Genomic DNA, 27304 nt, shown 5'->3' with positions numbered 1-27304 from the left:
CTTAACCTTTGTATGTGTACGCGTCGCTATACGGACGCGCTTGCAACGTTGTGGCGGCGTTGGTGCTGCTGCTGCTGCTGCCCTGGTTTTCAACTTTCTGGCCAGATTTTGATCGTGAGCATTGGGCCGCCATCGCTGCTCCACTTTGAAGCGAAGCGCGCGCAGGTCCTTTATTTAATCTTATTTATTTTTCGTTTCTTCGTGCACACCTAGGGCAAGACACCGTAATGATACCTTATATATATACTCTCGCTCCCGTAGCCGCGTTTGCGCAAAGCCTTCTGGAAAAAAAGATGCGGGTTAAGACGATAACGGTCGCACGACATTTTGAACGAACAGACGAAGCGAAAAAACTAAAGAAAGATGGAGGGTCGGTATCCTCAGAGTGGGTGAAACAGTATGCCGTGGGTGCGTATCGTCGCTTCTGGGTATTCGGTAGATTACCGTTTGCTGGCAACGTGTGTCTGTGTGTGTGTATACAGGTTAGGTTTTTTTTTTAAAGGAAAGTAAACGCCTACAAACTGGGTTGACAGACGCGCGCGCGAAGTGCACGACCGAATCGCAGCGATGGGTTCTCTCGGCGCGTCGTCTGCAAACTTGTTCCAGACGTGGCACGCGCGAGCCTGCGCTGTCTTCCCTCATTTTTTTTTTTTTTGAGGCTCTGCCTGTGTCACCTTTCTTTCTTCGAGCTTTCTCGCGCGAAGAAACAAAAAATAAAGCGGGCTTTGGAGATACATCGAAAGTTTAAAGCAGGGCACTGCTCGAGAATGAGCAGACGGGGGCCGAGCGGCTCGTGAAGTTTGTTTTTGGTTATGGTTACGCCAGTGGGGCAATCGACAAAAGAATACTTTGTTCGAAACACCTTTTTTTTCATTTTTATTAAGTAGAGAACGACGGGAAAGTATGTCTCCTTAGTGCTGGTTGTCCCAAAGTTCCAGACGGTACTCAGGAACGAGAAAGATAGAAGAGAGAGAGAGAAAGAGAGAGAACCAAAAATAACATTAAGAAATCAACAACACTGCACACATAAAATTTAAAAAAAAGTATTTCGAAATACCTTACAGGCCCAGCAGGGCATGCGTTAGCGGGGGGGGGGGGGAGGGGAGGGGTTAATACAGAAATTGATTGTGAGAACTCATGAATTATATAACGACAAATCATACAACAACTATACAAATAACACAGGAAGAACGAGAAGGAGAGGAAAAGTAAGATATCACTAATAAGCAAGTGTCAATTAACAGCAGACAAGCACAACTACGACAGAAATGCCAAGCACAAAAGTAGTGTCACCACGGAATCAACGCCGAAGCCTGGTCTATAGTTACTTGGTACAATCGTTACGTCACATTTGGAGAGTCACACAGACATCGCGTGAAATGTGACACCCGAACGTGCGCACAAGCTTAATGGGATCAACGAATCTAAACTTAACGAGCATAAAGTTAATGAACAGGCGCTTCATGAGACTGCTGACCAGTAAGGAGTCGTGAACGGCTCCAACAGCGCATCTCTACATATAAGGGGCACAGACACGGCACCGCTTCACTTGAGCATCCTTGACAGACATCCTCTCACAGTGAAAAAAGTGCTTGGAATGTGGTCACGCCATGGTAAGCGGAGGCGTGCCATGATCCGCCTTCGCCTGATATATATATATATATATATATATATATATATATATATATATATATATATATATATATATATATATATATATATATATATACACACACGAGAGAAGGAGGAGTACTGAGGGGCTCCATTTTGTTAAATATAACCAGATGAAGCCGACAGACAATGAAGCCCAGGAAAGCATCGGGGCAATTAACTGTGGTTGAAATTGGAATGCATGAAATAATAAAGGAAAGAGAAACGAAAGTGTCCAAAAAGACAACTCGTCACCAGTGGGAGCCGAACGCACAACCTCCGAAGCGCGCGCGCGTTGCACTTCCGCTTGTGCTACGGCGGCGACTATCAGTTCGTCCACTAACTTGGATATTTATGTTTAGCAAATCCAGCCCTATAGGAGTGTTAGCCAGCGCCACTCAGAACCATGGTGGGCGGATGTGGAACGTTTCCTCTTGCCCCGTGGCGTCACGTAACACGCGATCTTAGCAGAGCAAAAAACGTGGCTAATAAACCCTGGTATTCTCTGAGTGGCGCTGGCTAACACTCTTAGGGCTAGGTCTACTGAACATAAATGCCCAAGTTAGTGGACGAATTGATAGCTGTCGCCCTAGCACAACTGGTAGTGCAACGTACGCTTGCAGTCGGCTCCCACCGGCGACAAGTTGTTATTGTTGTTGTTGTTTCACTTGAAAACATGTACACGCTTGAAATAGAGAAAACGTAAGGGTCAGGCTGGCAACTGGCCACTGGGAGGTGCATCACCACTGCCTGTACTTCTCAGCAGAGAAGGGACAGTAACAAAGATATGGCAGAGAGGAAGAAGGGAAGGAAAGAGAAAAAGAACGACGAGATGAGAAGCCTGAAGGACTAAGGTATAACAATGACATAAACCAGCATCATAAGCAAAGGTCAAAAGTGCGTCAGCATCTTGCTTGTTCACAGATAGCAACATGTTATTCTTAGATGTCTCTATCAGCTCAAGCTGATTATTTATATGATCAGCTTGTATCAGTCTTCGTTTTTATGTTCTCCGGTGTGTCGTGGTGATTGCGTTCACTATGTCAGTCAGATGCGCAAAAATAAATAGAATTGCGAACCCATCCCTTACCGGAAAATTGGGGTAAGAGAAGCTTGTCCTACGTGCACCTGACCTACGTCACGGTTAAGTGCGTAACCCACAGGTAACGGTGCCAGATTGATTCAGCCTCCCGCTCCCTCAGCTCGGGATCTTCTTCTCCTTTCTGTCGGATTGCCTGGGCTCGGAAGGAGGAGGAGGAGGAGGAAAAAAACTTTATTTTGCAAAGGAATTTGGGACCTCCCGGGACCCCTGGGTCCCCGCACGACCCCACCGCACTCGGACGTTCATGTTTAACATGTCCATAACGCTGGCAGCCCGGTTGGCGGCGATCTTCTGCTTTGGCGGGTCCGTGGAGCATAGTGAGATCTCCCAGTCGTCCCAGGTTTGGAGTGGTACCGGCCCGCCGGGGGGAGCAGAAGCCGGGCAGGCGGCGGCTCTAAAGGCGCGTTGATAGTCCGACGTTATCCGCGCGCGGGTGAGCGTCGTCAGACGCCGGGCGCGCCGTAGGGCGTTGGCCGCGTCCGGTTACGCTGGCGGCGTCACTGCGTCGAACCATCGGTCCAACTATAGACTCCGTTGTTCTCGCCAACGTGACGTAACGTGTGCGCGCGTGCGCGCTACGTCGGTCTATATTTAGGCCTTAACGGCTGGATCGGTGCGCCGACGGCGAGCCCTTTCACGTGCGAGTTCTCGCCGCCGCTCGTCGAACGCTGCCACTTCCTCGGGGGAATGCACAACGTGTGACCATCCCATCCGTTTTCCGAGAATGAATTGAACGGAAACGAAGCCGGCGCAGCGCGCGCGATACTCTTTCCTCTCCTTTCCCGGCGGAAGCGAAACGGCTCTGATTGGTTGCGCGCGCGGCGTGAGCGCGCGCCCATGCAGCTGGAAGCCTTGCTTAATGGCTCCCGCTCCGGCGCAGCTGTCAACTCATCAAACCACACTTTCCCGCAGCTGCTCTGCTCTGGGATCAACTAGGGCTTTTGCGGGACCAGACCGCCACAGAAACTTGTGAACCAATACAAGCATTGCGTGAGAGAGAGAGAGAGACGCGTGTGTCTTTGCATACAGATAAGTTGGTATACATATATATATATATAGTTGGTGCACCGAGTTGTTGCATCTGTCGCGGCCCCGCCCTTAGCGCCATACTTGACCCCATTCAATACATGACTGAGACTTCAGTACGCACCGCATATCGTTGACATTCCTCAGAAGAATGAATGAGCGTTCGTAAATGCGACTCCCACCCACGTGCGACGCACCAAAGTTGTTTCACGACAGGAGAAGACTCCTGGTGGCGCGCAAGGCCGTGAGTCAGAGCCGATGCAGTAAACACAATCGGGAGCTGCAGCGAAATCCGACGAATTTCATTGTCGAAATCTGATGCAAGTGGGCAAAATCCCTGCATTGCATCTGTTCTCGATAGTTCGCATCTGCATCTGTTCTCATCTGTTCTCGTCCCGTCGTTTAGCGCTGTTTTTATTGCTCGTAATCATGAACCAACCAGCCCAAATGCGTACTCTTTAGCGGTATAGGCTCGCGCATATCTTGTTGGTCATCCGAGTGCGTTACTTAAATCATCTGCACGGCCGTGCAGATGATTTAAGATGATCATCTGCACGGCCGTGCAGACGGAGGTACTGTAGACACTGTATCGTGCCTAGTTTGATACAATAGCTTCTACTGAGAGCCATCACGTAGAGATAGCTGCAGAGATTGCAGGGTACTGCAAAAAAAGAAAAAGAAATGGCGCATACGTTAGGCGGCTGCTGAAGCATGTAATCGACAGCACCTTCAAGAAAGGAAAGTTCCGCTATTATCGGTGTCATAAGACGCGAAAGTCTCAGCTGTTTCACACAGAGCTCGATGGCGTAATCACATCTATGATATATAGCTGTTAGATATGGTAAATGATTCGAGTGTCGAATTTTTTAGACAGCTTACGCAGTGTACTTTTATCGCGCTTTTATCACATGATCGAGTGTCCGCAGTCGCGCTCATCAAAAGCGCGATTGCTTTTACTTCATTTACAATGTGCGAAACATCGTAAAGAAGTGAAAATCTGACGCTGAATATCCAGTGATAACAGTATTTTTTTTTTAAATCTGTAAATGCGAGAATTGCGTTAGCATTATATCACACTTATTTGAGGTGTCAGATCCATGATTAAAGCCAAGTTCACCACAGTGCGAAGTGTTGTCCGGTCTCACTCGACACACGTCCTGCCTCTTCGATGCGCGAAGTGCAAACTGACGGTGATCTGGAGCAGACCACCGTAAGTTGCAGGACACACACGCGCGCGCGCTCTTCTACGCTTTCTCATCCCCTCTCTACCTCTACCACATGACTGGTTTCCCACACTTCAGACACATACACTTCTTTTTTTCATGTTGACGCTCCTAATGCGAACGCATTAACAACTGCTACAAATAACCGCAATCTCAGCTGGCAGTGAGAACAAAAGCGATGGTACACGGGCTGGCCCGCTTCACTGAAGGTCACAGCATGACAGCCTAGCAGTACACTCAACTCTCTTTCGTACCCGGACGTTCTGCTTCGCGAAAGGTAAGCAGACACGCCAGAAGCAGCCACATACTGTCGGGGGAGAAAAGAAGCGTGCATAGCACTTGCATGCCCGCGAGAAAAAAAAAAGAAAAGACGCTATGCATACGTTCCCACGCACACAGGCTCGTGCACCGCTACGTATAGCGTCTGAGCATGCGTCCCACCTTTCGACCTCCGCGGCGGCTTCGCCCTCGACTCCGCCATCCGTGGAAAACCGCGATTATCCGGCAACGGAGGAATCGACGGGCTTTAACGACCCTTTGTAGGCTCGGCACACACACACACATACAACATAGCGGCATGCGAAGGCATCAGCCACAGTATGCGCGCACACACACTCTCTCTCCAAGCCGCAACGAAAGCGACGGTGTTCGGCCTCCGAGAAGAGGAAGGCCGCTTCGGGCGCACTGGGTCACGCCGCGACCCTTGACCTTGAGTGGAGCCGCAGCGTTTGCCGCCTCCTGCTCCGCATGCGGGAGCCAATATTGGCACGCGCGCGCAGCGAATGAGAGAAAGACAAAAAAAGGCCTGCGGATCGAGCTGCAAGCCGAAGCCCCGCAAATATTTGCTCGGCGATAAGCCGCAGAACACGAGCTTTTGTTTCGTGATGACCGACCACAGATGGCACTGCGTGGCCCGGCCAGAATTCCGTGATGCGGCCAGCCCGATGGACGGTGCGATTGCATCGAAAGACACGCTAAGCTGAACCGTCCACCGGCGCCTGCGCGTTATGTGTGACTGGCTACTTCTGCGCAAAGTGTGCATACAAACCAGGACCTGCAGTCCTGTGGTTTGCACTTGCCACATAACCTTGAGAATTTACCTGGAACCATCGCCGATACTGCGTCGTGACTCACGTCTTGATGGTCCGGAGTTATTCCCGGGCCACGGCAGCTCGCAAACTGTGTGTCACCGTAGCAAACAAGGTTTGTTTTAATGTTTCTCGGGCGCATAAAGTATGCTAAACCAGATGAAAAGCAGCGTCGAGCGCAATGCTGTGTTTTGGCTCAACCTGAGTGCTTATATGTGAAGTCGGCGTTAGAAACTGACCATGCAGTAGCGTCCTCAAAAGAAAGCGAAATTTCTGTTTAAAAGTTCGTGCATGCAGAATCGGGCATGCAGAAGAAACTCAAGTTTTGTCGGACTTGGCAACTTGCAGCGTGGCTCTCGGAGAGCAAGTCCGCTCTGCCAAGGTTGCAAGCAAAGATTTGTTTGATTAGTGCAAACAAAGTTTTTTACACCTTCTGAAAGAACTGTAACGCCGCAAGTTTCAATGGCTTCTGTCGCATCTAGGGGTAGCGGGAAATCAAGTGGTTGGTAGACTATAGCTCGCATAGACTAGCTATAGGCCCACAAGGAAGGCTCCTAGAGACCCTCAACGTCTTCCAAAAACCAGCCCGGTGGCCAGTTATCTTCATTTTTTTATGGCTGCCACTTCACCAGACCTCTGTGACAAAGGAGCTGAGTACGCCAGAGGCGTCCCTGCCGCATCGCCTCCGCACCAGGTCAGCGCATACTTCGGCATGGTAATGAAAGATCGGACTGGCCGCGTCGCCCTTGTGACTTTTAAGACTCACGGTGATGTTGAACATTATTTGCTGGAGTATATAGCACTCGCTACAGAGTGCAAGCTTTTCTTTGAAGCACTCCATGTGTCCATAGGCTCTCCACACCCGAGTGTGCGCGTGGTGTTTCCGCGTGGGCTCTGGACATTGAGGAGGGAGGTGCCGCGACTCCTCCTGAAGCTTTTCTCTTGAAGTCATGTAAGGTTAGCCTAGGATTGGTAACGGTTGACAGACTCATTTCAGGGCGTCGTTGGTGGGGAGTGGGAGGCCCGGCAAGGAACCGTGAGACCTGTGCCCTGTTTTTCCTCGCTGTGCGAGTCATCGTGTTCACCCGGCGTCTCGAGCCGCGCTTCTAAATTAAATTAAATTAAATTAAATTAAATTAAATTAAATTAAATTAAATTACGGGGTTTTACGCGCCAAAACCACGATCTGATTATGAGGCACGCCCGAAGTGGGGGACTCCGGAGTAAGTTTGACCCCCCGGGGTTGTTTAACGTGCACCTAAATCTAAGCACACCGGTGTTCTCGCATTTCAGCCCCATCGAAATGTGGCCTCCGCGGTCGGGATTCGATCCCGCGACCTCGTGTTTGCTGCGCTTCTGAGCGGGGACAAACTTTCCTAAAGCTTCCCCGAAAGGAATCGCCCGGGCGGGACAATTGTCGGCATGTCTTGAAAGACTAGATCGGCCTACAGCCAACGTCCTCCACCGCCTACTCCTAGTCCCCCACGTTGCTTCTTGCAGATTGGTGGAGGCCTGAATGACTGCAATAAATAAATAAATAAATAAATAAATAAATAAATAAATAAATAAATAAATAAATAAATAAATAAATAAATAAATAAGAGAGCGTCAGTGAGGAATGCAGCAGTGATGTTGTTCTCACGGAGTTGTCGTAATCATCAACCGCCGCCGCCTGCACCAAGAACGCTTAAACGAGGATCTTCCCGCTCCTCATCTTTCAAACAGAGCTTTATCAGTCGTCTCTCGGGCGTAAGCCGCTATCCGACGAACGACCCTGCCATACGAAATTCAAGCCTCCCCGCCGAACGCCTATCACGCTTATCTTCGAAGCAGACCGATTAGCGCGCTACAATCCTCGCGTCTCCGATTTTACTCTGCCGCACTATATAGGTGCTGCTACATACTTGCCGTAAATCTCTAAATCTATGGACGGTGGGGGGTTGAGCCCGAACGCTGCCCTACATTCTCGCGCGTACCACTGCCGATCCTCGTCACCGTATCTTCAACCTTCCCCTAGCGGTCGTATTTCTTTTCTTAACCGCAGCTTCAATTATACATCGGCAACACGTCGCGATACTTTTATACCTATAGTCTTCCTCTTCCTCCTACTCCCCACGCTCCCGCTCGCATGGCCGTTTTGGATTGCGATGCTCGTCCGTTTCATCCTATCCTCTACATATGTTCTCGTCACATCCATACGCAACAGCGGCACACATTCACGGCCACGTGTGTAGCATCGGAGCGATTCCATTCCCGCCAGAACAGCGCTATAACGACCACCATGTTCTTCATGCGCTGCTCAGCGGGTGGGGCTTTAGCGGAAGGCACACACTGGGCAGGTGGAACACCCGGCTAAAGACATTGAGAGGCGGGAAGGGGGGGGGGTGATGTAGGGGGGTTGGCGGTGTTTGAAGAAGGTGCTGACCCAGAATTCGGTCAGCTTCCTTCGAAAGTGAACACAGAACGACATAAAGACCCGGGAAGAAGATCACCGGGGGAATGTGTATATACCGGCGGTATGTACGACCTGTGTGTGGGCTGGCGCTGTAGCCCTGGCGGAGGGGTGTCCACTTTCTAATCTAGGTCAAAGGTAACAACCCCCCCCCCCATCTCCCCCACGGTCCACGTGGTCTCCCACGACCTCATTCCGCGGACCAAAGGAGAGTGCCGACACGGCGGCTCGTTTGTCGGTGTAGTTGTTTCCATGCATGTGGAAAACGAGAGGTGACGCACAAGCTGAGAAAGAAATAGAGAGGGAAAAAAAAGGACAGCTGACAGGACAGCCCGGGTCTACTCATCGTTTCGAGCTGTTGTCTCGCTGTTTTTGTTTCCTTGTTTTTCTTTCTACCTGGCGTGCCAGAGTTGGGCGAGTACGTCAGGAGTGTATACGCCAGGACCCTACATATAAGCGAGCAGAGGTACAAAGTCTGCAAAAGTCAGTTCCTCGCAAACGCAAAAAAAAAGGGCGTGAAATGTTTCTTCCACAAGCTGGGACTCTATCGATAGGTAGGTGTGCGACAGCTCGGCGCTTTCCATTGATTTCAGCGATGTGCCATTGGAGCACGACATCGATGCTTCGTGCATTGAGAAAGCTGCGATTGGGAAGTGCGCTGTGTCGAGTGCTTGGAGCGGCTGCCCGTAAACAAGTTGGGCTTTCCGTGAAATTGGCGTTCTTATATATCCGAGTTTCTTGTTAAATTTGCATATTGCTATCACAGATACGGTTGTTACTAAACCATGAAGCGACGTAAAATTCTTCATAGCCTGGTTTACGTCAGCCCTCATGGTTCAGCTAGCAACAATTGACACTGAAACACCAAAATAGACGAGGTTATATTTAACCTTTCTTCTCTCTCTTTCTCTTTCTTTTCGAATAAAACGAGGAGCGGGGTCTTCGTTTTTGTGCTTCCGTGCCTTCATGCCTTGTTAATGAGAGCTGGCCAAAACCGCTAACGTATCCAGTTGCTTGCTTGCATCACTGATGTGGCTGCGATTAGCTTGCGCATCGACGGGGATCAGAAACTTGACGATGTACAATATAGGGCATAGTACCGCACTAGGCCATATGCCTTCTTTAAAAAGAAAGAAAGAAACACTTAGTACAACAGTATCCTTACATTCTTACGCGATGTTGCGACTGGGGGTCCGAAAGATGTGGCATGTACTTTGCTCGTGGAGGAATAAGGGAACGTGTGACTGGGCCCGATATCCAGGACGTTTTACAAACACGTTTATATTACATATTTATAAGAAAATTCAAAGGGGTACAGAAAAATTTCATGAAAAAATTGTACCAGCCAATCTCTCCAGCCGTCCGTCCCTCTTTTTATCCCCTGCGTGGTCATTGTTCAGTCGCCTCACCCAAACCGGCGTCAGGAGACCGATGACCTCAGGTCCCACCAATCCGGAGGTTTGTTGCCCTTTCCCTCCATAGGGAGCTTTGTCGGAAACACATGAACATCACTTGGCACAAACAGGGGATGGGAAATAGTACACTGACCCTGTCTTCGGCATGGACGTGCCAATTTGGGTGGCTGACGGGTGAAGGACCGTGTCCTCCCTAATTGCCCAAACCTCTCCTGACCGACGTACTCAAGTGGAGGCCACGCAACATCCCATTTGAGAACGACCTTGACAAGACCGTAGGCCAGTTTCCCATAATCGCGCTACACGTGACCGGAGGTTGTCGCGGGGTGAACGACCGATCACAACAGTGAGTACGCGACATGAAATTATCACAGAGACACCGTCTGCGCGGAAGCAGTCGCGCAGATTCCTTAACGGTGCCTGCTGAATACGCTCCTATAGCGCTTGTAAATTCGCCCGAGTGCTGATTCTGTAAGTGTGATTATTTCACTAAGAGCGCGTGAGGCTTACGAAATGTTTTTCCTACACAGTTCCAGTCCATAGTGTGCTGCTAGGCTCTCGTGCTGCTGAGTTGTAATACAGATATATCGGATTCGCGTTATTAGCTGTTAATATTGTTACACTATGATCACAATATGTTGATTTCCCCGTTGCGACGTGTGCGTTAACCCTTTGAGACGCTGTCTACACAATTCATCAATAGCAAAAGCATTGATGAAAGTAATGGTATTTAAAATGTGTTTTATACATATTGAAGCACTTATTATTGGAACTAGCTGCAATATTGAATAACGTGCAGAATGCTTTAGCAAAATGAGTGGGAAGGTAGACGGCTTGGTGTTTCTACTCTGCGCCAGTATGTTGAATGTAACGGGTTCACGTTTTTTATTGTTTGTTATAATGTCATGCACCAGGCATAATTTTCAAGTGGCTGGATAAGTGTTTTTCAAGCTTTTCAAAACACGAAATAGTACATGTTCTCATATTTTGTGTTCCTGTAGTGAGTTTTCGCATGGAGTCGAAATTTTGTAAACTTTACAAACGCGCGAAACAATTGAAAATTCTTAATATTTTCTGCAGCTGTACACTTTCTACGATTCTGAAGATGCAAGAGATGTGGTGAAAGCAACTTTTCAATCAACAGGATAAAGTGGCGTCTGAAAGCGTTAATTTAAATTTAAACAGAATATTCAATTCATTGTAAGCGCCGTCTGGATCCTTTCTTCCTGTCATGCGTGTATTATTATTATTATTATTATTATTATTATTATTATTATTATTATTATTATTATTATTATTATTATTATTATTATTATTATTATTATTATTATTATTATTATTATTATTATTATTACTCTGCGCTATTATTTTCAAGAATGGAGTACAAGCACTCCCAGCAAACCAACCTCCTGAAGTACAAAATAGGTCTACCTCTATCTCCGAGTGCTAAACTGAACATACGTGAGGGGGTCGTAAAGTTTTGCGAAGCATCGCTTTAACTGAGTTTGTCCGGTGCCGTTGTATTGTTCACCTAGTGAGGATATAGGGTCAGTGCGGCGATTGGCTAAATACAGTATACGGATCGCTGTCTGTGGCTAAGCCGAGCTTCTTTTGCCATGGGCTAAATACAACCTAAGTTAGGCAGCCCGTGTAACAAGTAATCCAAGTAAGCAACAACAAACTGCACGTCTTGTTAACCTCGCTGTCCTCCTTTACTCTCTCTCTCTCTTCTTGAAACACGCTCGGTGAAGGCAAAAGTGTCTGGGCTCATTAAATGTGGACGCCTCGCTCTGGTTCGTGCCCTCACTTAGCCGTGGAACGTCCAAGTTGCGTGCAATTCGTAATCACCTTGGCCTCCCTCTGTTATGCTTTTTTTTTGGAATGTTTCTGACCGGAATGCTTCTGGTTAGCGTGAGTTGAGCTTGGTTAAGGGTATACTCTAACGTGGGTCAGCCACGCGCGCGGTTAAGCTTAATTTAATGCAGAGTTAATGAGAGAAGCGTGCAAAAAAAAAAAAAGGTGTTTGCGGTGTATACCGACGTCGCGTTGACCTGGACCTGTGGCATTAGACACTGCTGAGGGATTGCGTTATGGATTTTACAATACCTTCACAATGGAAGCTCCGAGGACTACGCGCTTAACCACACCAAGCTCAAACGCCTTTCCATTTCAAGAAACATTCCAACGACTAGCTAACTGTAATTTTCGGCCATGAGAGTGCATTCATATGAAGAAAATCAATGAAAAACATAGTTTAATTAATAATCATTATTGTAGTAATAATTTATTTACTAATTAATTCTCTGACTTAACCACTACACAAACTTCGCTCCAGTGTATCAAAAACGCTACTACTGGCTTTGCATTAAGTTTACGGCACTTAAGAGGAAGCTTTAGCTCGGGTGCTCCTATCTAAATACATGTAAAAGGAGAATTCGTTTTTCTCGGCAACCACTGTACCAAATTTGACGGGGTTTGACGCATTTAAAAGAAAAACTTAAAATATAGTGACTGTTGGTTTCGAATTTCCCATTTGGGTTGTCATTTTTTTATTAAAAATTGGCAAAAATCGCAAATTTTCAGAAAACGAAAATATCAAGTTTACAACTCCATAACTCAGCAGGAAAAAACGATATCGCAATTCTGTGAATTGTATCTGATAGCACATCTAAAGCGTACAAATTTGACATCTTACACATGAATCTCAAAACATTTATTAATATATAAAACAACTTTTGCAGCACCCTCGTAAACAACGTAACAAATTCACGTAAGATACAAAATGACATATCAAATTTATCCGCTTTGAAGGATCTAACGGATGCCGTTTACAGAACCGCGATATCTGTTTTTGATGCGGAGCTATAAATTTGTAAACTTCGTGCTTCTATTTCTTACAAACTTCTGAATTTTTGAACCTCTTTTGGACAAAATTCAAACCCTAAATCAAAATTCCGCTTCCAACAGTCACTAGAATTTAACGTTATCTCTCAATTGCAACAAATTTCATTGAAATAGGTCCAGGGGTTATCTCGGAAAAACGTTTTTGCGTTTTTACATGTATTTGAATAGGCCGCGTCGGAGTTGGGCCCGAGCTAAAGCTTCCTCTTAAAACACAAAGAGAGATAAATATCTTTAATGAGAAGCAGAGTGATTAGCCATCGTATATTCCCCTACAAGCCAACCTGCAAGGAATGGAAAGAAGAAGAAAGGCACTGAAGGAAGGTCAGCAGGGGAGAGAGATAAAAATAAAAGTGAAGGTCTTACGATTTTATCGGCTAAAGAGTAAGCGTCTTAGCAATGAAGGCAGGTAATCTTATTAAAACATGGCAGTTAATAAAAAAACAATGAAATGAAAACACATCCTTGATTAGATGATTTGAGATAGGTCATAGTTTAGAGATCAAACCTACTGAGATTCAATAAATTAAAGAAAAGTCAAGAAGCCCAGAGGTTCGCGCTACTTTGACGGATGATGCCACGGACAAAACATCTCTGTCCAACTCAACGGGCCTTGCTCGAGATTTTCTGTGTTCATTTCATATCGATGTCGCTTCTCGCTGCAAGATGAGGCAAGGTGCATTCTAGAGACTCCACGGCCCCGCAGTTACCGTAACATGGACTGGTAGTCTGGCCATTGCGACAATTAAAGCTGTTTGTGCACGTCACGCTCACTCGAAGCCGGTGATAGGTCTCCAGATGCCGCCAGAGACATTGTGGTAGCCTTTATTGGAGCTCTGGGTCGGTGTTATACAAAAAAAAATTGTAGCTGCCAGAAGGTGAAGGCCAGCTCCTGTTCCGTTCCGCGAGTACAAAGCGCTTCACCAAAGCTGAAATGTCGCGTTTAGTGAAAAAAAGATTAATAAATTGTATGTGACCATGTTCTTTGCAGGTCGCCTCGTCCGTTTTTTCATTACCTGTTATAGCGCAATTTCCTGGAAGCCACTGGAATGTTGTCACATGTCCAGAGTTAGATGCCAAGTGGTGTAGGTGTGCTACGTGATAAACCCATCCCTGTGTAGGGTAGCAAACAGACGTGTGTCTGATTGACCTCCCTACCTTTCCTTCCTTCCTCCTCCTCCTCCTCCTCCTCCTCCTCCTATGTCATGGATCAAAATGTAATTTGTTTGATCTATAGTGCTTTTCGTGCAAAGGATTTGCACTGTTGCTTTTGAATCTGTGAAACTTGTTCATTCTTGTTGAAGTTGTCGTGGCAGGTACTTCGCCGGCTGTCTCATCGCGTATAGCTCGGCCGATCTTGTTGACGTCACTCCCTCTAAACACCACGAAAATGTCTGGCCTGTCGAAGGTACGGAAAGAACACAGGAAGAGCTATGCCGTGTGGAGGAGCCATCAGCAGATATGCGCATCGTCGCAGTGTACTTCGCGCTCATGTAAGCCAGTGCTGTCTGTTATAGCAGCAGCTCGCTGCACTTACTTCTCGAAGTCTATTCCAGGGACGTAATTCCGAATGTCGAAAGGACAAAACGTCGAAGGAGGGAACTGTAGCGGAATCATCTGGGCACCCGTACGGGAATAGTCAGTCCCATTTCGCGAGCAGCTTGTCCGAATCTGGAACTCCTTTGCGTTTTGATATGGCGCAGGAAATGATTCTTGTCTCATACACCTGCCTTATACATATGCCTTATACATATGCGGGTCGTTTCTTTAATTTGTAAGTTAGATCGGAAATTTGGGTTATAAATTCGGCGAACATCGAAATTATACGTTGGGCCTTGTGAGCTAGGTTAGCATCAATTTCTCTGCGTGTTTGCGACGTTTCAGTCGCCCATACTCTGGCCGTTTGCGTAGATGACATTAAAAGTCACGATGAAGTCTGAGAGAGAGAGAGAGAGAGAGATAGAGAGAGAGAGAGAGAGAGAGAGAGAGAGATTCATTATAAAATAAAATAAACTGAGAGAAAAGACTAAATTGCTGCGTTCTAGCTCACTACTATGCATTGGGGTAACAGGAGCAAAAGGAGGCAACATAGTGAAAGTGAAGACGTTAATGAGAGAAGTGGTTCTTGTAGGGAAAGGTGGAAAGGCTGGCACTATCTTCTGCAACCCTTGCGGGAGCATGGCTCAGCGCCAGCAGAGGGAAGGCTATGGGAGTGAAGGAGATAGAAGGAGGGAGAAAGGTAGAGAGTCGCCGTGGCAGCGGCGGAGCAGACCGGCCTGGAAGGCCCAGTGGCTTGTTAATGATAAGGAAAAAAAAGCAGATGCGAACGAATAAAAAAAAATCTGGAAACACAAACTGCAGTCGAATATCCAGTTCAGTTTCTCTCACTGACGACAGAAACGACCCAAAGGGACGTCCTACACACATTATTCACACAGCATCCAATGTGAGATGGTACACTGAACTCATTCCGAAGCAAACTTACACGTCAGCTACGATTTCCGACGGGACGTCTAAACCCGGGCATGCCAGCATCTATATAAACCTTACCTCCTATAGAGCAGGATAGCGTGACCGTCTCAAACATCCTCGTGATTCTGAAATACGCGTTCGATGTGTTAATTCAATCTGAACCGTTTTCCCTTAACAGCCCCCCTATCACGGTATTGCGCCGTCAGCAAGCGTCACAATGACTCCTCTTTACACGACGAGGGGAGCGTGACGGTGGACGGTACACGGCCGGGCTGCTCAATATGTTTTTTTTCTCTTATTCTTCGCTTAGCCTAAAAAGCCCGTTTCGCGTGGAACAAAGCGTGCCTCTCGCGTAACCTTGCTCCGAGGCGCCTTTTTTTTTTTTTTATCGCCTGCCCTCGAGAACAGCGTTTCTCGCTCCTTTATTCTGGTAATAGCCCAGCAGCGGCTTCTCAGGGGTCCCGCCGCACCGACGCCTTCAGAAACACGTTGCACGCTTGCTCAGTGTCTTCATAAAGTGGCAAGACACGCATGGAGAGGCGAGCCCTTTAGTAGTTCCATCCATTATACTAAAAGCCTCCCATCTTTCTTTCTTTCTTTCTTTCTTTCTTTCTTTCTTTCTTTCTTTCTTTCTTTCTTTCTTTCTTTCTTTCTTTCTTTCTTTAAGAACGGCTGCTTTTTACTTCGTATGTTTCCCACCTCAGGTCGAAACGAGAATGTCAGATACCGTGGGACGTGGCTGGCGTGGCGCACGTAATGGGGCACGCATGTGTTGGCGCTGTAACTTGACCTCGTTGCAACGCGTTCTTGCGATGAAAAAGAGAGTGTCTAAAAATCCCTAAAAAAATGTAATGCAAAGAAGGTCGGGAAGAGATGGTCGGTTGGATAAACGGCTTTAATATACGGTTGCTCGTTACAGCTTGCAATGTGCGTAAACGCGATTACCGCTGAGATGAAGACGACTACCAGTGAGAAATAATTAGTTAAAACGCATACAGACAAACTGTATGCTACTGCAATGACAAAGCGGCCAACTACCCATACAGTAATATGAGGCTTGGCGAGCTGCAAGCTAGAGAAGGCGAAAACGAAAGACTAGGCGGCTAAAGTAACCTCACTAGTTCACTGTGACGTCATGGACTTTGACCAGCGTGAACTTGAATCTTTAGTCTATCGTTTATCGGTGAAGAAGGAGAGCATTGCATTCTCAAGGAACCAAAAATTGACCTCATATTTGCAAGTTTCACAAAAACAAAAAAAGCAACTAGCTGTCCGATAGCATGCTTATAGAATGTGATGTCTCGACAGCTGCGCAAGTGCGGGCGTCACGCGCAAACTCTCGCGAATTCTCGTTTGTCGAAGTGACCTTCCTGTAGCCCCAAGTCTTTCACGAAGTTGCGATTTCGGGCACTCTGTGACGCAGTAGCGCACGCTTCAACGCACCTTGACTTGTATGTTGGGTACCTCCAAAGCCGGCGAAATATACGCCATTAATGCTCTAAAAGAAATGCGTGCGCAGCTGCGTTAAGGCGCTGCGTGAGACCGCACTGCCTTCGGGATTGGCCCACATTTCTTTCGTCACAGAAACGCGATGCCTCCAAATAGGGTGAAGTCCAACTGTAATGCTATTGCATTAAAGGCCTTCCTCGTCATCGACACACACACACACTCTCTCTCTTAACTCCAATTTCCCTTCCCCAATTCTGAGCAGCGGGCCAGAACTGACTCCATCTCGAATTCTCAGGCTTTCCATCATAGTAAATATATCTCTCCATCTCCATTCTTGCGCCAAAATGACCCTAATACGAGAATATACCTTGAAATCTGTGACATCACACTGTCTTATGCTGCTTTAATTACGCTGCCTCACAGACGCGGAGGTCCTGACGCGAAATTCAACAAAGTGCGACCTTTCATTTGCTCTACTTGTAAACAACTCCTTCCCCTCCCCTCCCCCACAATAAAGAAAGAAAGAAAACAGAATGAAAGCATAATTTAGAAAGAACACGTTACCAGTCTAATCTGAGCTAGTTAGTGTCTGTTAGTGTTTCTATTTAGTGCGTCGCATAAAAGATAAAGGTGTCAAAATATAGTGACCTGTACTTGTCGTCTTACAAAACACGTCCATCATCCACCACATCGTCCTTCTTTGATTACTGCGAATCTTTGTTTTGGTTCGTTTTGGCAACTTGCCTCGTCGCTTGCTTTCCTTGCTCCAGGCACCAATTAATACGTTTCGACAGAACGATTAGCGACCAAAACCACTAATAACTCGTTTTAATAATAATATAAAATGGACGCGCGGAAAAATGAATTAACGCTTTGGCGCGGATGGACGCCATGCCAAAAACGTTCGCATACCACGTCTTCGACGCTCTATACCAATTGGTTTACGGCGGCGCCTCTCACTCCATCCAATGTCGCTAAAGTGTTACCCAGTATACCTCACGACCATGCCGGCGGATGCAGGTCATATCATCAACTGCAGGTGACGTCACAACGTAGCGCGTGATCTTCGAAACGGGCAACCGGTCATCATAAACCTTCGTATGCTATACGTTTGGCTTTAGAAGCGCGTTTTAGGTCGCCAACAAAGTACGCTTCCAATTCGAAAGCGAGAGACAGAGAGAGCCACTGGGCTCTTTACAAGCTCTACGCACTCACAGAAGCCCGTATTACGCTCTCTCTCTTTTAACAAACAAGACTTCGGTTCGGGCTAGTTGGCTCACATAGTACACGGTGCAGCGCTTATCCTGTGTACTGCTATCCACGTTATCCCGTTATCCTGCTTTGTGCCTGCCATTCTCGCGCTGCGTTCTCACCAGTCGCCTGTGTTTTAAAGCCTCTCTTAAAAAAAAGAAAAGAAAAGAAAAGGTGCTTACAACAATTCACTTTTTCTTAAAGGTCGCTTTCCCACAGCTGCCTCCCACGTCATAAAACGAGAAGGCTCTCCCCCCTTTCATGGTGAGTTCTCACGCACGTCTCGAGTTCGTCGACACGCCCTCGAGTCCTTTCTTGCCAAAGGCTGTCGACGTCACTCGGTCAAGGTCTCCGATAAGCCCTCCGCCGAGATCAAACAACGCGACCTGCGGTCGCGCCGTTGTCATTGTCGTTGTCGTCGTTGTCGTCAACGCAGCTCATCCCTTTCTCCGGTGCTCTCTACAATGGACTCCCCCCCTTTCTTTTTCAAAACACGACGCCAGGCCGACCGGCGGCAACGCTTGCGGTGTTGGGCGAGCGCCGGGCCTTTTCGTTTTTGGCTGCTGTGACCGGCTGCTGTGGCCGCCGTCGCCGTTAACCCCGTTCGCACGCGGTCCTCAACTGACGGGCGCTGTAGTACATCTGCTGCCTCCTCCCTTGTGGCGCGTACAAAACGGCCGGAGAGTGCGTATGCGCCAACCTGCGGATGACCGAAATTCCATCCTCCTCCTCGACCATGAATGCCATCGCGGAGAGAGAGAGAGAGAGAGAGAGACAGTGACATCTTTCCCCCCTCCTCTTCTCTCTCACGTTCAGCTCATCTACACTGACAAGATCAAAATTAGAAAGAAAGAAAGAATGAGAGAAAGAAAGAAGGAAGGAAAGAACGAAAAAAAGAAAGAAAGAAAGAAAGAAAGAAAGAAAGAAAGAAAGAAAGAAAGAAAGAAAGAAAGAAAGAAAGAAAGAAAGAAAGAAAGAAAGAAAGAAATATCAGCGGCACGTTGAGGTACTGTCTCTCGGGCGTGTACTCAGCGCCTCTTTGTGGAGGTGTACTTACACGCTTCTGTCGTTTGTGACTTTGAGAGAGGAGGCGAAGGAGGAGGGGGTGGGTGGAGGGAGCGCATGTGAGGCTGCTCTTGGGCGTCTTTGAGAGTGGACAAAGCAAGGCCCGACGCAGGTGAAGCGCTTCGGGAAGGCTGCAGGCAAACGTCGGCTGCGCCTTTTTTTAGAACACGTTGCTCGGATTTAGCGTTATATGCTGTGCTACTTTCATCGGCACGGCTTTAAACTATTCGCTTTGCTTGCGCCGGGGTTTGCTAAGTCGTGCGTTAAGAAATAATCTTTTGTTGTGAGAACAGCTTTTCGCGTTTTCTTATTCGTTCTGGCGCATGTACTCCTCTAATGCTTCTCTCCTCTGATCAACAATAAAATAATGCTTGAGTAAGAACTTACTTAGTAGCGTAATTATTTGTAATTGGTTTGCTGAATTATCCCAGCTGGTGGGGGGGGGGGGTGAGGGAAGGAGAATGAACTTGTTTCAGCGTATCAAAAAGCGCTGCTATGCAGGCTATGCTAAAGGTCCCCACGTTTATATCAGCACTTTGAGCTATCAGTTGACATCAAGAGAAAAAAAAATGGAGCTGGGCAGGTCATGTAATGCGCCAGTTAGATAAGCGTTTGACAATTATATGGTTACAGAATGGGTACCAAGAGAAGAGAAACGCAGTCGAGGACAGCTCAAGACTAGGTGGAACTATGAAATTAAGAAATTCGCGGGGCGCTAGTTGGAATCGGTTGGCGCAGAACAGGGGTAGTTCGAGATGGCAGGGAGAGGCCTTCGTCCTGCAGTGGACATAAAACAGGGCTGCTGCTGCTGATGATGATGAAACTCGGTGTATAGCTAAGCTGATGCTTTCGCCGTGGCCTCCGAGCCGGTGCGTCGTCGCAAGCTCAATCATCTCGGAGGCCATGCTTGGTCATTGCACACGGAAAATTAGGGACAGTGAGTTCCACAAGCCAATTTCGGCAGCGTCTTTGTGAACGAGCTTTGCACGCTTTGGTTTAACTATTCGCAACTTTCACGTACGGTGGCGCCGTCATGCGGCGGCGGCCGGAAATAATCGAAAGATTATACTCGCCGCTGGCTGCCGCCCGTTCGTGTAGCGTATTGGTGTTGTCTACGCTTTTCCTTCCCTTTGGTTGATGTTTTAACGCGTTCAAAGCTCCCGTGGGATCCTGAAGGACACTTAACACGCTCAGAATGAGCAAACATAGAAGTAACCGTATTTGCTGCGTGCCGCAATGGGTGCCGAGTGGTAGATATGCGGTTGGTGATGTGAGCCTTCACTCATTCCCACCGGCTGCGTCCATGAAGAAGAAATTGATTATTAAGCTGCGGATCGGCAAAGGTTTCACAGAAGCGATGAAGGTTTGCAGTGCGCACTTCATGCCGGAGGACTTTTTTTTTTTGGAATACGACAGATGAGTGACAATTCCGAGCACTTGAAATCACGAATAGACGCAGGCATAGACCTATATTATGTGCAGTGAAAGAAATAACGCGCAATTTTAACTCATATGTGTTGTAGGATGATTGATGCTTGCGTTCTTGCCACTCATGCCCTTGCGGCTACGTTGGAGCGCAAACATTCTCCCTGAAGCCTTGTACCTGCTTCAAAATTTCTTGTTCTTGTTCATACATTCGTGGTTTGCAACGCCGGCTTGACATTCCACCATTTTCGAACAGAGAGACGAGTTTCTCATTAGTGCATCGAAGCAAAGTGACGCAGGCGTAGAGGGACCTGGAATTCGTACCTCGTCTGCCACTTCGATGCGCGGTTGCAACGTGTGCACAGGTGCGCATGACTGCACTCGTAAAGTAACAAATCCTAGTCCAACAAGCGCTAAACTACTGTTCAGTGTTTGCGTAGTGAACCCTCAGCTGATCTGCGTGTATATTATTTTATAAATATAACTGGAAGAATGAAGCGATCATTACCGCGGACCAGTAAATGTCGGCAATGTATCGCTTGATCTGTCTATAGGCAAGACGCGGTAGGACTCATGCAGGCTGTAAAACTACCGTAAGACTGTAGCTCGCACAGCACGCATAAAGCGCAATAACCAAATTGCAAGGGTGAACGGTTATCGTATTAGCTCGCGAAAGCAGTCAGATATGGTTTTTTGCTTACTTATGACGTTCAACATACAGTTTTGTGAACACAGGCAGGGATAACTAGACAAGAAATTTTCGCACACAAAACGCTGCTTTAGGGCTGCTTTTCACGCCGTCGATGTAAATGACTTCGGTCGCGCGACACCAGGAAGGTTTTTTTTTTTTTCTCGACACGGCGGCTTATTCAAGCGGTCTAAGTAACAACTTGCAGAGAGCACCACACCGTATAAAAGTTCATGGTACCCACTCAAAGAGGTCAAATTAATAGAATAGCAAATAAAAAGCACGGTCACTTCTCTTAATAACACCATCGCGGTAAAACTGAAACCACAGCTCATGTGGCTTGCTTCGAAGTCGCGAAGTTTATATGCAAAGGCCTTCAACAGTAACAGACGTCGACGTGCACGCTTTTATGCCGCAACACACAAGATGATCAGCGAAGCTGGCTTCGAATCCCGGGTTCTGCTCGCCCAATATGAGCCATTACGCAGGCTAACGACAGCGGGCGTGTAAATTGAAGAGGCATTTCAGCATGACGACGCGAAACAACATGCCACTGAGCAAGACGACCGCAGCACTGCACCGACTGCTCTAGTTCTTAATCTCTCGGACAGCCATGTTGGATTTAAGGTGGCGCCCCCCATAGGCCGTGAAAGTTGCGAATAGCAAAGCGCACGACAGACCGCGCAGTAAATAAAAAGAAGAGAGAAGATTTTATGCTTCGGACACAGATTGAGGCGCCTCATTTCGCGGCTTCTCCGGGCACCGCTGGTAGCACGTCCTAATAACGCCTACTTCGACGTCTCGGGCAGGCTCTTACAACGCATATCAATAGAAATAATCGCTGGCCTATTATAAAGTAACATAATGGGTGTCATAAGGGAGAGGAAGGCAGCCGTGGACACCCAAGTCATTAGATGTACTGATTAGGTAACGAAATTGGTGGGCACACCTAGTACAGGCTTAGTTCGGCTGCTCCGGACAGGGATAATTGGAGATGCCTGCAGCAGACGACTTCGTTCTACTGTCAGCTCGATTAGAATGACTACGGTAATGATGCTTGTCTTGTTATTTTTGTCGTTGTTGTCGTCGTCGCCGTAGTTGTTGGTCGCTGGTGTTAGATAATGGTGCCGATGATGATTATGGTGGTGGTGGTGGCGGTTGCTATGCTAATTATAATGATAATGACGAAAGTGCTTATATAGACACCCAAACATGTTGTTCCCACGGTCCCCGATGAATTAGGTTCGCTATGTGGGGTTTTAGGAGTGGATGGGTTGTAAGGGCAATGATGCGAGGAGATTGCTTTATATATATATATATATATATATATATATATATATATATATATATATATATATATATATATATATATATATATATATATATATATATATATATATATATATATATATATATATATATATATCAGTGTACAGACTCAAACGTATGCCGGGGGCCTTATCAGGAAGCAGAAGTGCCGGTGGAGACCACTTGTATCGCCTACATTCAGCCGCGGTACCAGTAGGGAACATTGTTACGCTGCTCAATTGTCTTCTTCGTAAAGAAGAACAGACACAACGAACTTCGGCGGAGACACTTAACACTGCTTACGTGTGGGAATTCGAAAGCATAACACCCGCATTCAGGAAGTGCATCTCAACTTGAAGCCCGTGCTTAACCTTATAGAACTGACGCCTCGCGTGAACGTGCCGAAGACGCTCATTGCGTTTCCTTTTCGGGGCGTTCACGATAGGGGTCGTTTAAATCAAGTCAAGCATGAGCTTCAAGTTAAGATGCATTTCTGAATACGGGGGTAAAAGAGTCCCTAAGTTGAAATGTTTCTTTCCGCGCGGTCACGGTCCACGAGGGCTCTCGCCTACGTTCTAACTGCGCCTGGTAAGACCAAATCAAAACGTGCCAAGCGACTCAACGCGCTCGCTTTGCCGCAAGACAAGGCGCGCGTTGAGACGCTTGGCCGCAAGGCAAGGATTGTGTAGGAAGGAGGTATCTCGCCTTCTTTTAAATTACCTACAGGACACGGATTTGGCCTTCACATGGTGAACTGAGGAGTGAACATTTGCAATTGTGAGGTCTGTGTTTGATTATGTGATTTATTTATTCTAAGTGTCGCTACGGTGGAGCACTTGCCGGCAGCAACTGCAAGGCTAATCCCACCAGTAGCCTACAACAACTCAACTCAACTCAACGCAAGGCAAGGAGTTCATAACGCTCGTGCGCTTAGGTGTAGGCGCGGGTTAAATGTCCCGGTCCCTACGGCGTGTCTCATAACCAGATCATGGTTTTGGGACGTAAAACCGCACAATTTCGTTTTAATTATTTTCTAACTAATGACAATACGTCCAGCCTAATACACGGCTGCTATTCTAAAGTTCTCTGTTGCGGTTCGGCTCAGCATCGCAGTGCTGCTGGCGCTCTGTACACCTGTGAGAGTTCGATGCCCCCATGCGAGTAATGCACGTGGAGTGGTTTGTGCTCGCGTGACCAGCGCACGAAAAACGCGATACGTTCGCGCGCTACGGCTTATACCAACCCGTCTTTTCTTCAGGTGCGAGCTCGCAGAGCACTTACATAGGCAAAATAAAAAGAAAAGAAAGAAATGAAAACAAATGCAGAAAGTAGCTAGAGACGCTGCTCGTGCGCGCAGAAGTCAGTGAACCTCACGCATGGTTGGGCAAAGACATAAAAGCACGGCAAACGCTCATCAAGACCGTTACGATTCCCATCGCAGACGTCGTCGGCGCGATATATGCCAGGTCTTGCAGCCATTACTGCGTTTGTTGTCTCTTTGACGCTTTATTATTTGTTTTCTCGACGCGAATGGCAACGCGGTCCGCCATACCTAAAGGGAAACCTGACTTAACCTAAGCTACGTAAGCCAAAGGGAAAGTCACGCGGTTAAACGAGGGCTGAGTTAACGTAGCGCTCCGACCGGTCACGGCTGCAATAAGCAGACGCTTGTGAACGGCGTCGTAAATAGGCACGGGCACTGGCATACGAATGAATGAAGCCGCTTTCAGGGGCACGAAGTGTGCACATTGAGAAAGGTTTGAAGTAGTAGCGTATAGCGCGAATAAAACCACGGACACAAGGAAGACAGACAAGGACAAGCGCTTGTCCTTGTCTGTCTTCCTTGTGTCCGTGGTTTTATTCGCGCTAAGCTGCTACTAAGCCGCGCTGCTACTAAGCTGCGCTAAGCCGAACAGTCAACTCTTCTGAAAAAGGTTGTTCGTCAGAACGTTTGTCTCGACGAGATATTTGAAAACGGGAAGCCATTTCTGCAAGCTGAGAGAGAGAGAGAGAGAGAGAAAATAGGGGTTATTGTTTGGAGGAAGTCATGGTGAAGGAATCCTTAAGGTGTATAAATTGTTACGGGAGACCGCTAGTGCAGTGCCGGTGAACACCGAGAGAACTGCTGCGCGACTGGCCGCTCGAGGCACTTTGCGTGTATTCGCGGGCTTCTTTCACGCTTGGAGGAACACTTTTATGTAGCTCGTATTGAGCAACGGAAAGCTGGATGGGGAGTTTTTCATGTCGCTCTACTATTTGCTCACTGACACTTTTTACCTAATCGTAATATTTGAGAAGTTGGTTAATTAATTAAGTCGAATTATTTAATTTGACGCAACGAAAGAAATAGTTTGAGTACCTACAAGCGACGGCAAACAACTATAACTTTGTTCTGTCCAGCTACGTGGCATTTGCGTATTTTAAAACTCTGGCTAACGTCAGCTGCAACACCCTGTGTAGCTTCGCCTAACAGTATCTCCAAGTCCAACGTACTCTTTGAGAAAATATACAAATTCTACAGTGCTCTGTCGAATATATCGTACTCTACATGCTTTATAGAGGATCGCGTGCTTCATGTAGGGAAAGGTACATATGCAACATATATCTGCGTACGCAATATAATGTACACGTGACCATGAAAACTCGCGTCATTGCCGCACTATAGCTTCCCAAGATAAACTTTTGGTGTCAGAGGAGTGTGCTGCGTTTACCGTATTTGCATACCGCGGTACCCACACGAGGCGCCCGCTATATGACACGGTAATGACCACACGCAATGACAACGATTCAACAACGCGCGCAAATTTGACACAATACCTCATACATCCGCAATGGATAATTAACAAACTTCAAAGGAGCAATACACACATCAGACGCACATAGAGCGGCAGCAAACAAAGCAAAAAGATGAATAAAACCACACATTGATAGTCTGCCCTTCTTTTCTTTTTCCTTGTGTGTGTGTGTCTGTGTGTATGTGTTATAAACGAGAAGAAAGGGGGTTACTCGAGGGGCCCGATTTTTTATTAATCTTATCATAAGAAGCCAACAAACAACGACACCGAGGAAAACATAGGGTAAATTGTACTTGTACTTACTACTTGAATCAAAAGAATGATAAATTAATGGAAATGAAAGTGGATGAAGAAACAACTTGCGGCAGGTGGGGGAACGATCCCCCGTATTCGCATTACGCGTGCGATGCTCTAAGTACATGTGTGAGTGTTTTTTGAGTGTGTTGTGTTTCCTTATGCGTTTTAAGGGAGCAACCCCTGACAAGTCGCCACATATATAGTTTAAAAGTTACATACTAAGTCATATTTCAATACACGTATCACCACGACCATTGACTTAGTATAGTTTCCTCAGAATAATATTTTGTGCAGTGAGCACATCTGATGCGGCGTCGGTGTCTGAGTTTCCTGGATCTACTTTCGGCTCCTCGATGGCATTTGCATACGACGCGCACTTCCGGGGCCCATTGTGGGGTGTGATGTATGCACGCGTAATTGTTGCGATCATGCCTGCTGATTACGAAGGGTAATCTAGGTCTACCGATGCTTGGCGCGCGACCGTCCTACGCTGAGAGAGAAGTGGTTCTTGAGGGGAAGGAGAAAAGGCTAGCGCTATTTTCTCCTTCCCCTCAAGAACCGATATTAGCGTGCGCCTTAATTCTTCTGTTGACGCTTGCAAAGAAATAATAATCATAAAAGACATTCATTATATCATTCGCGGACGGTGAAGTGTGTACGCCTGGGTATAGGGCTGTGAATGCTACGTATTGCCTTGCTGCAATAAACTCACTGTTAGTCAGCGCTTGTGCGGGCTACCTCCCTATCTGTCGCTCGTCTTGCTGCACCATCTCACACCTGAGAAGCCACGTGACGCCAATTAGCCCAGCGTCCTGCACTGCTGCGCTCCAGCGTGCTCGTATACGCTTCGTGTGGCTTAGCTATACTATTTTGTCATCATTGTAACAAGTATCTTAACGCTTGCACTGAATTTGGGATTGGTTGAAGCCTTGTGGCACTATTACGCTCGTCAATGCCTACTTACCAATTTTCTGTATCCCGTGTCATTTCTGCCTGCTAGTATAACAATTAAATGGCGTGTAGAAGTTAGCGCCGAAAATTGCCAACATTTTAGTGTAATGAATGAATGAATGACTGAATGAATGAATGAGATACAGTTAGTCAGTCAGTGAATTCATATATCAATTAGTCAGCCAATTAATTAATTAATCGAGTCAGTCAGTCAGCGAATAAATTTACCAATCAGTACATGAATGATTCATTCATTCATCCATCCATTCATTCATTCAATCAACAATCAACCATTCAGCAAATAAATTTATCGATCAGACAATAAATGAATGAGTCAGTCAGTCAGTCAGGTGGCGAATAAATGAATGAATGATTCGATTAACCAATCAATCACTTACACTTCGAGCTTTCCCATCTGTTCACTTCCCTCACCCTCCGCATGTTTCTCTTCTCTCGCGCATGTCGGCGCAGTCATGGAGCCCACTCTTCCTGGCCCTAGTCACACTGGCGACGCTCGCCGCAGGAGGCGGGCAGTCGCAGCCGCAGTCGCAGCAGCAGCAGCAGCCAGCCCAAGTCGCCGCCCCGTCCGCCGACAAGGATATCGAGAGCAGGGGCTCCACCAAGTCCATCGTCACGGTGGCGCCATCGCCATCCCCACCACCGGCGGTAATATAATCACCTCCGGCGACACGGTGCAGGAGCCGTCGGTTTACTCCCGACGCGAGAGGCCAACAGACAGCCCGTAA

The 27304-nt window shown here is 47.2% G+C and overlaps 1 protein-coding gene across 1 annotated transcript in view; it reads left to right on the top strand.

Moving 5' to 3' along the window:
* Nucleotides 1–27304, top strand: part of LOC135920516 (uncharacterized) — a 53204-nt gene that overhangs the window by 9324 nt on the left and 16576 nt on the right. Inside the window, exon 2 of the mRNA XM_065454813.1 lies at nt 27030–27224. Coding sequence (XP_065310885.1) covers nt 27030–27224 — 195 coding nt within the window. The remainder of the gene's footprint in view (nt 1–27029; nt 27225–27304) is intronic.

The sequence above is a fragment of the Dermacentor albipictus genome, chromosome 5 (genome assembly GCF_038994185.2).
Source record: "Dermacentor albipictus isolate Rhodes 1998 colony chromosome 5, USDA_Dalb.pri_finalv2, whole genome shotgun sequence".
Classification (NCBI taxonomy): Eukaryota; Metazoa; Arthropoda; class Arachnida; order Ixodida; family Ixodidae; genus Dermacentor; species Dermacentor albipictus.
The sequence above is the reverse complement of the archived record's forward strand: the minus strand, read 5'-3'. Positions and strand labels throughout refer to the sequence as shown.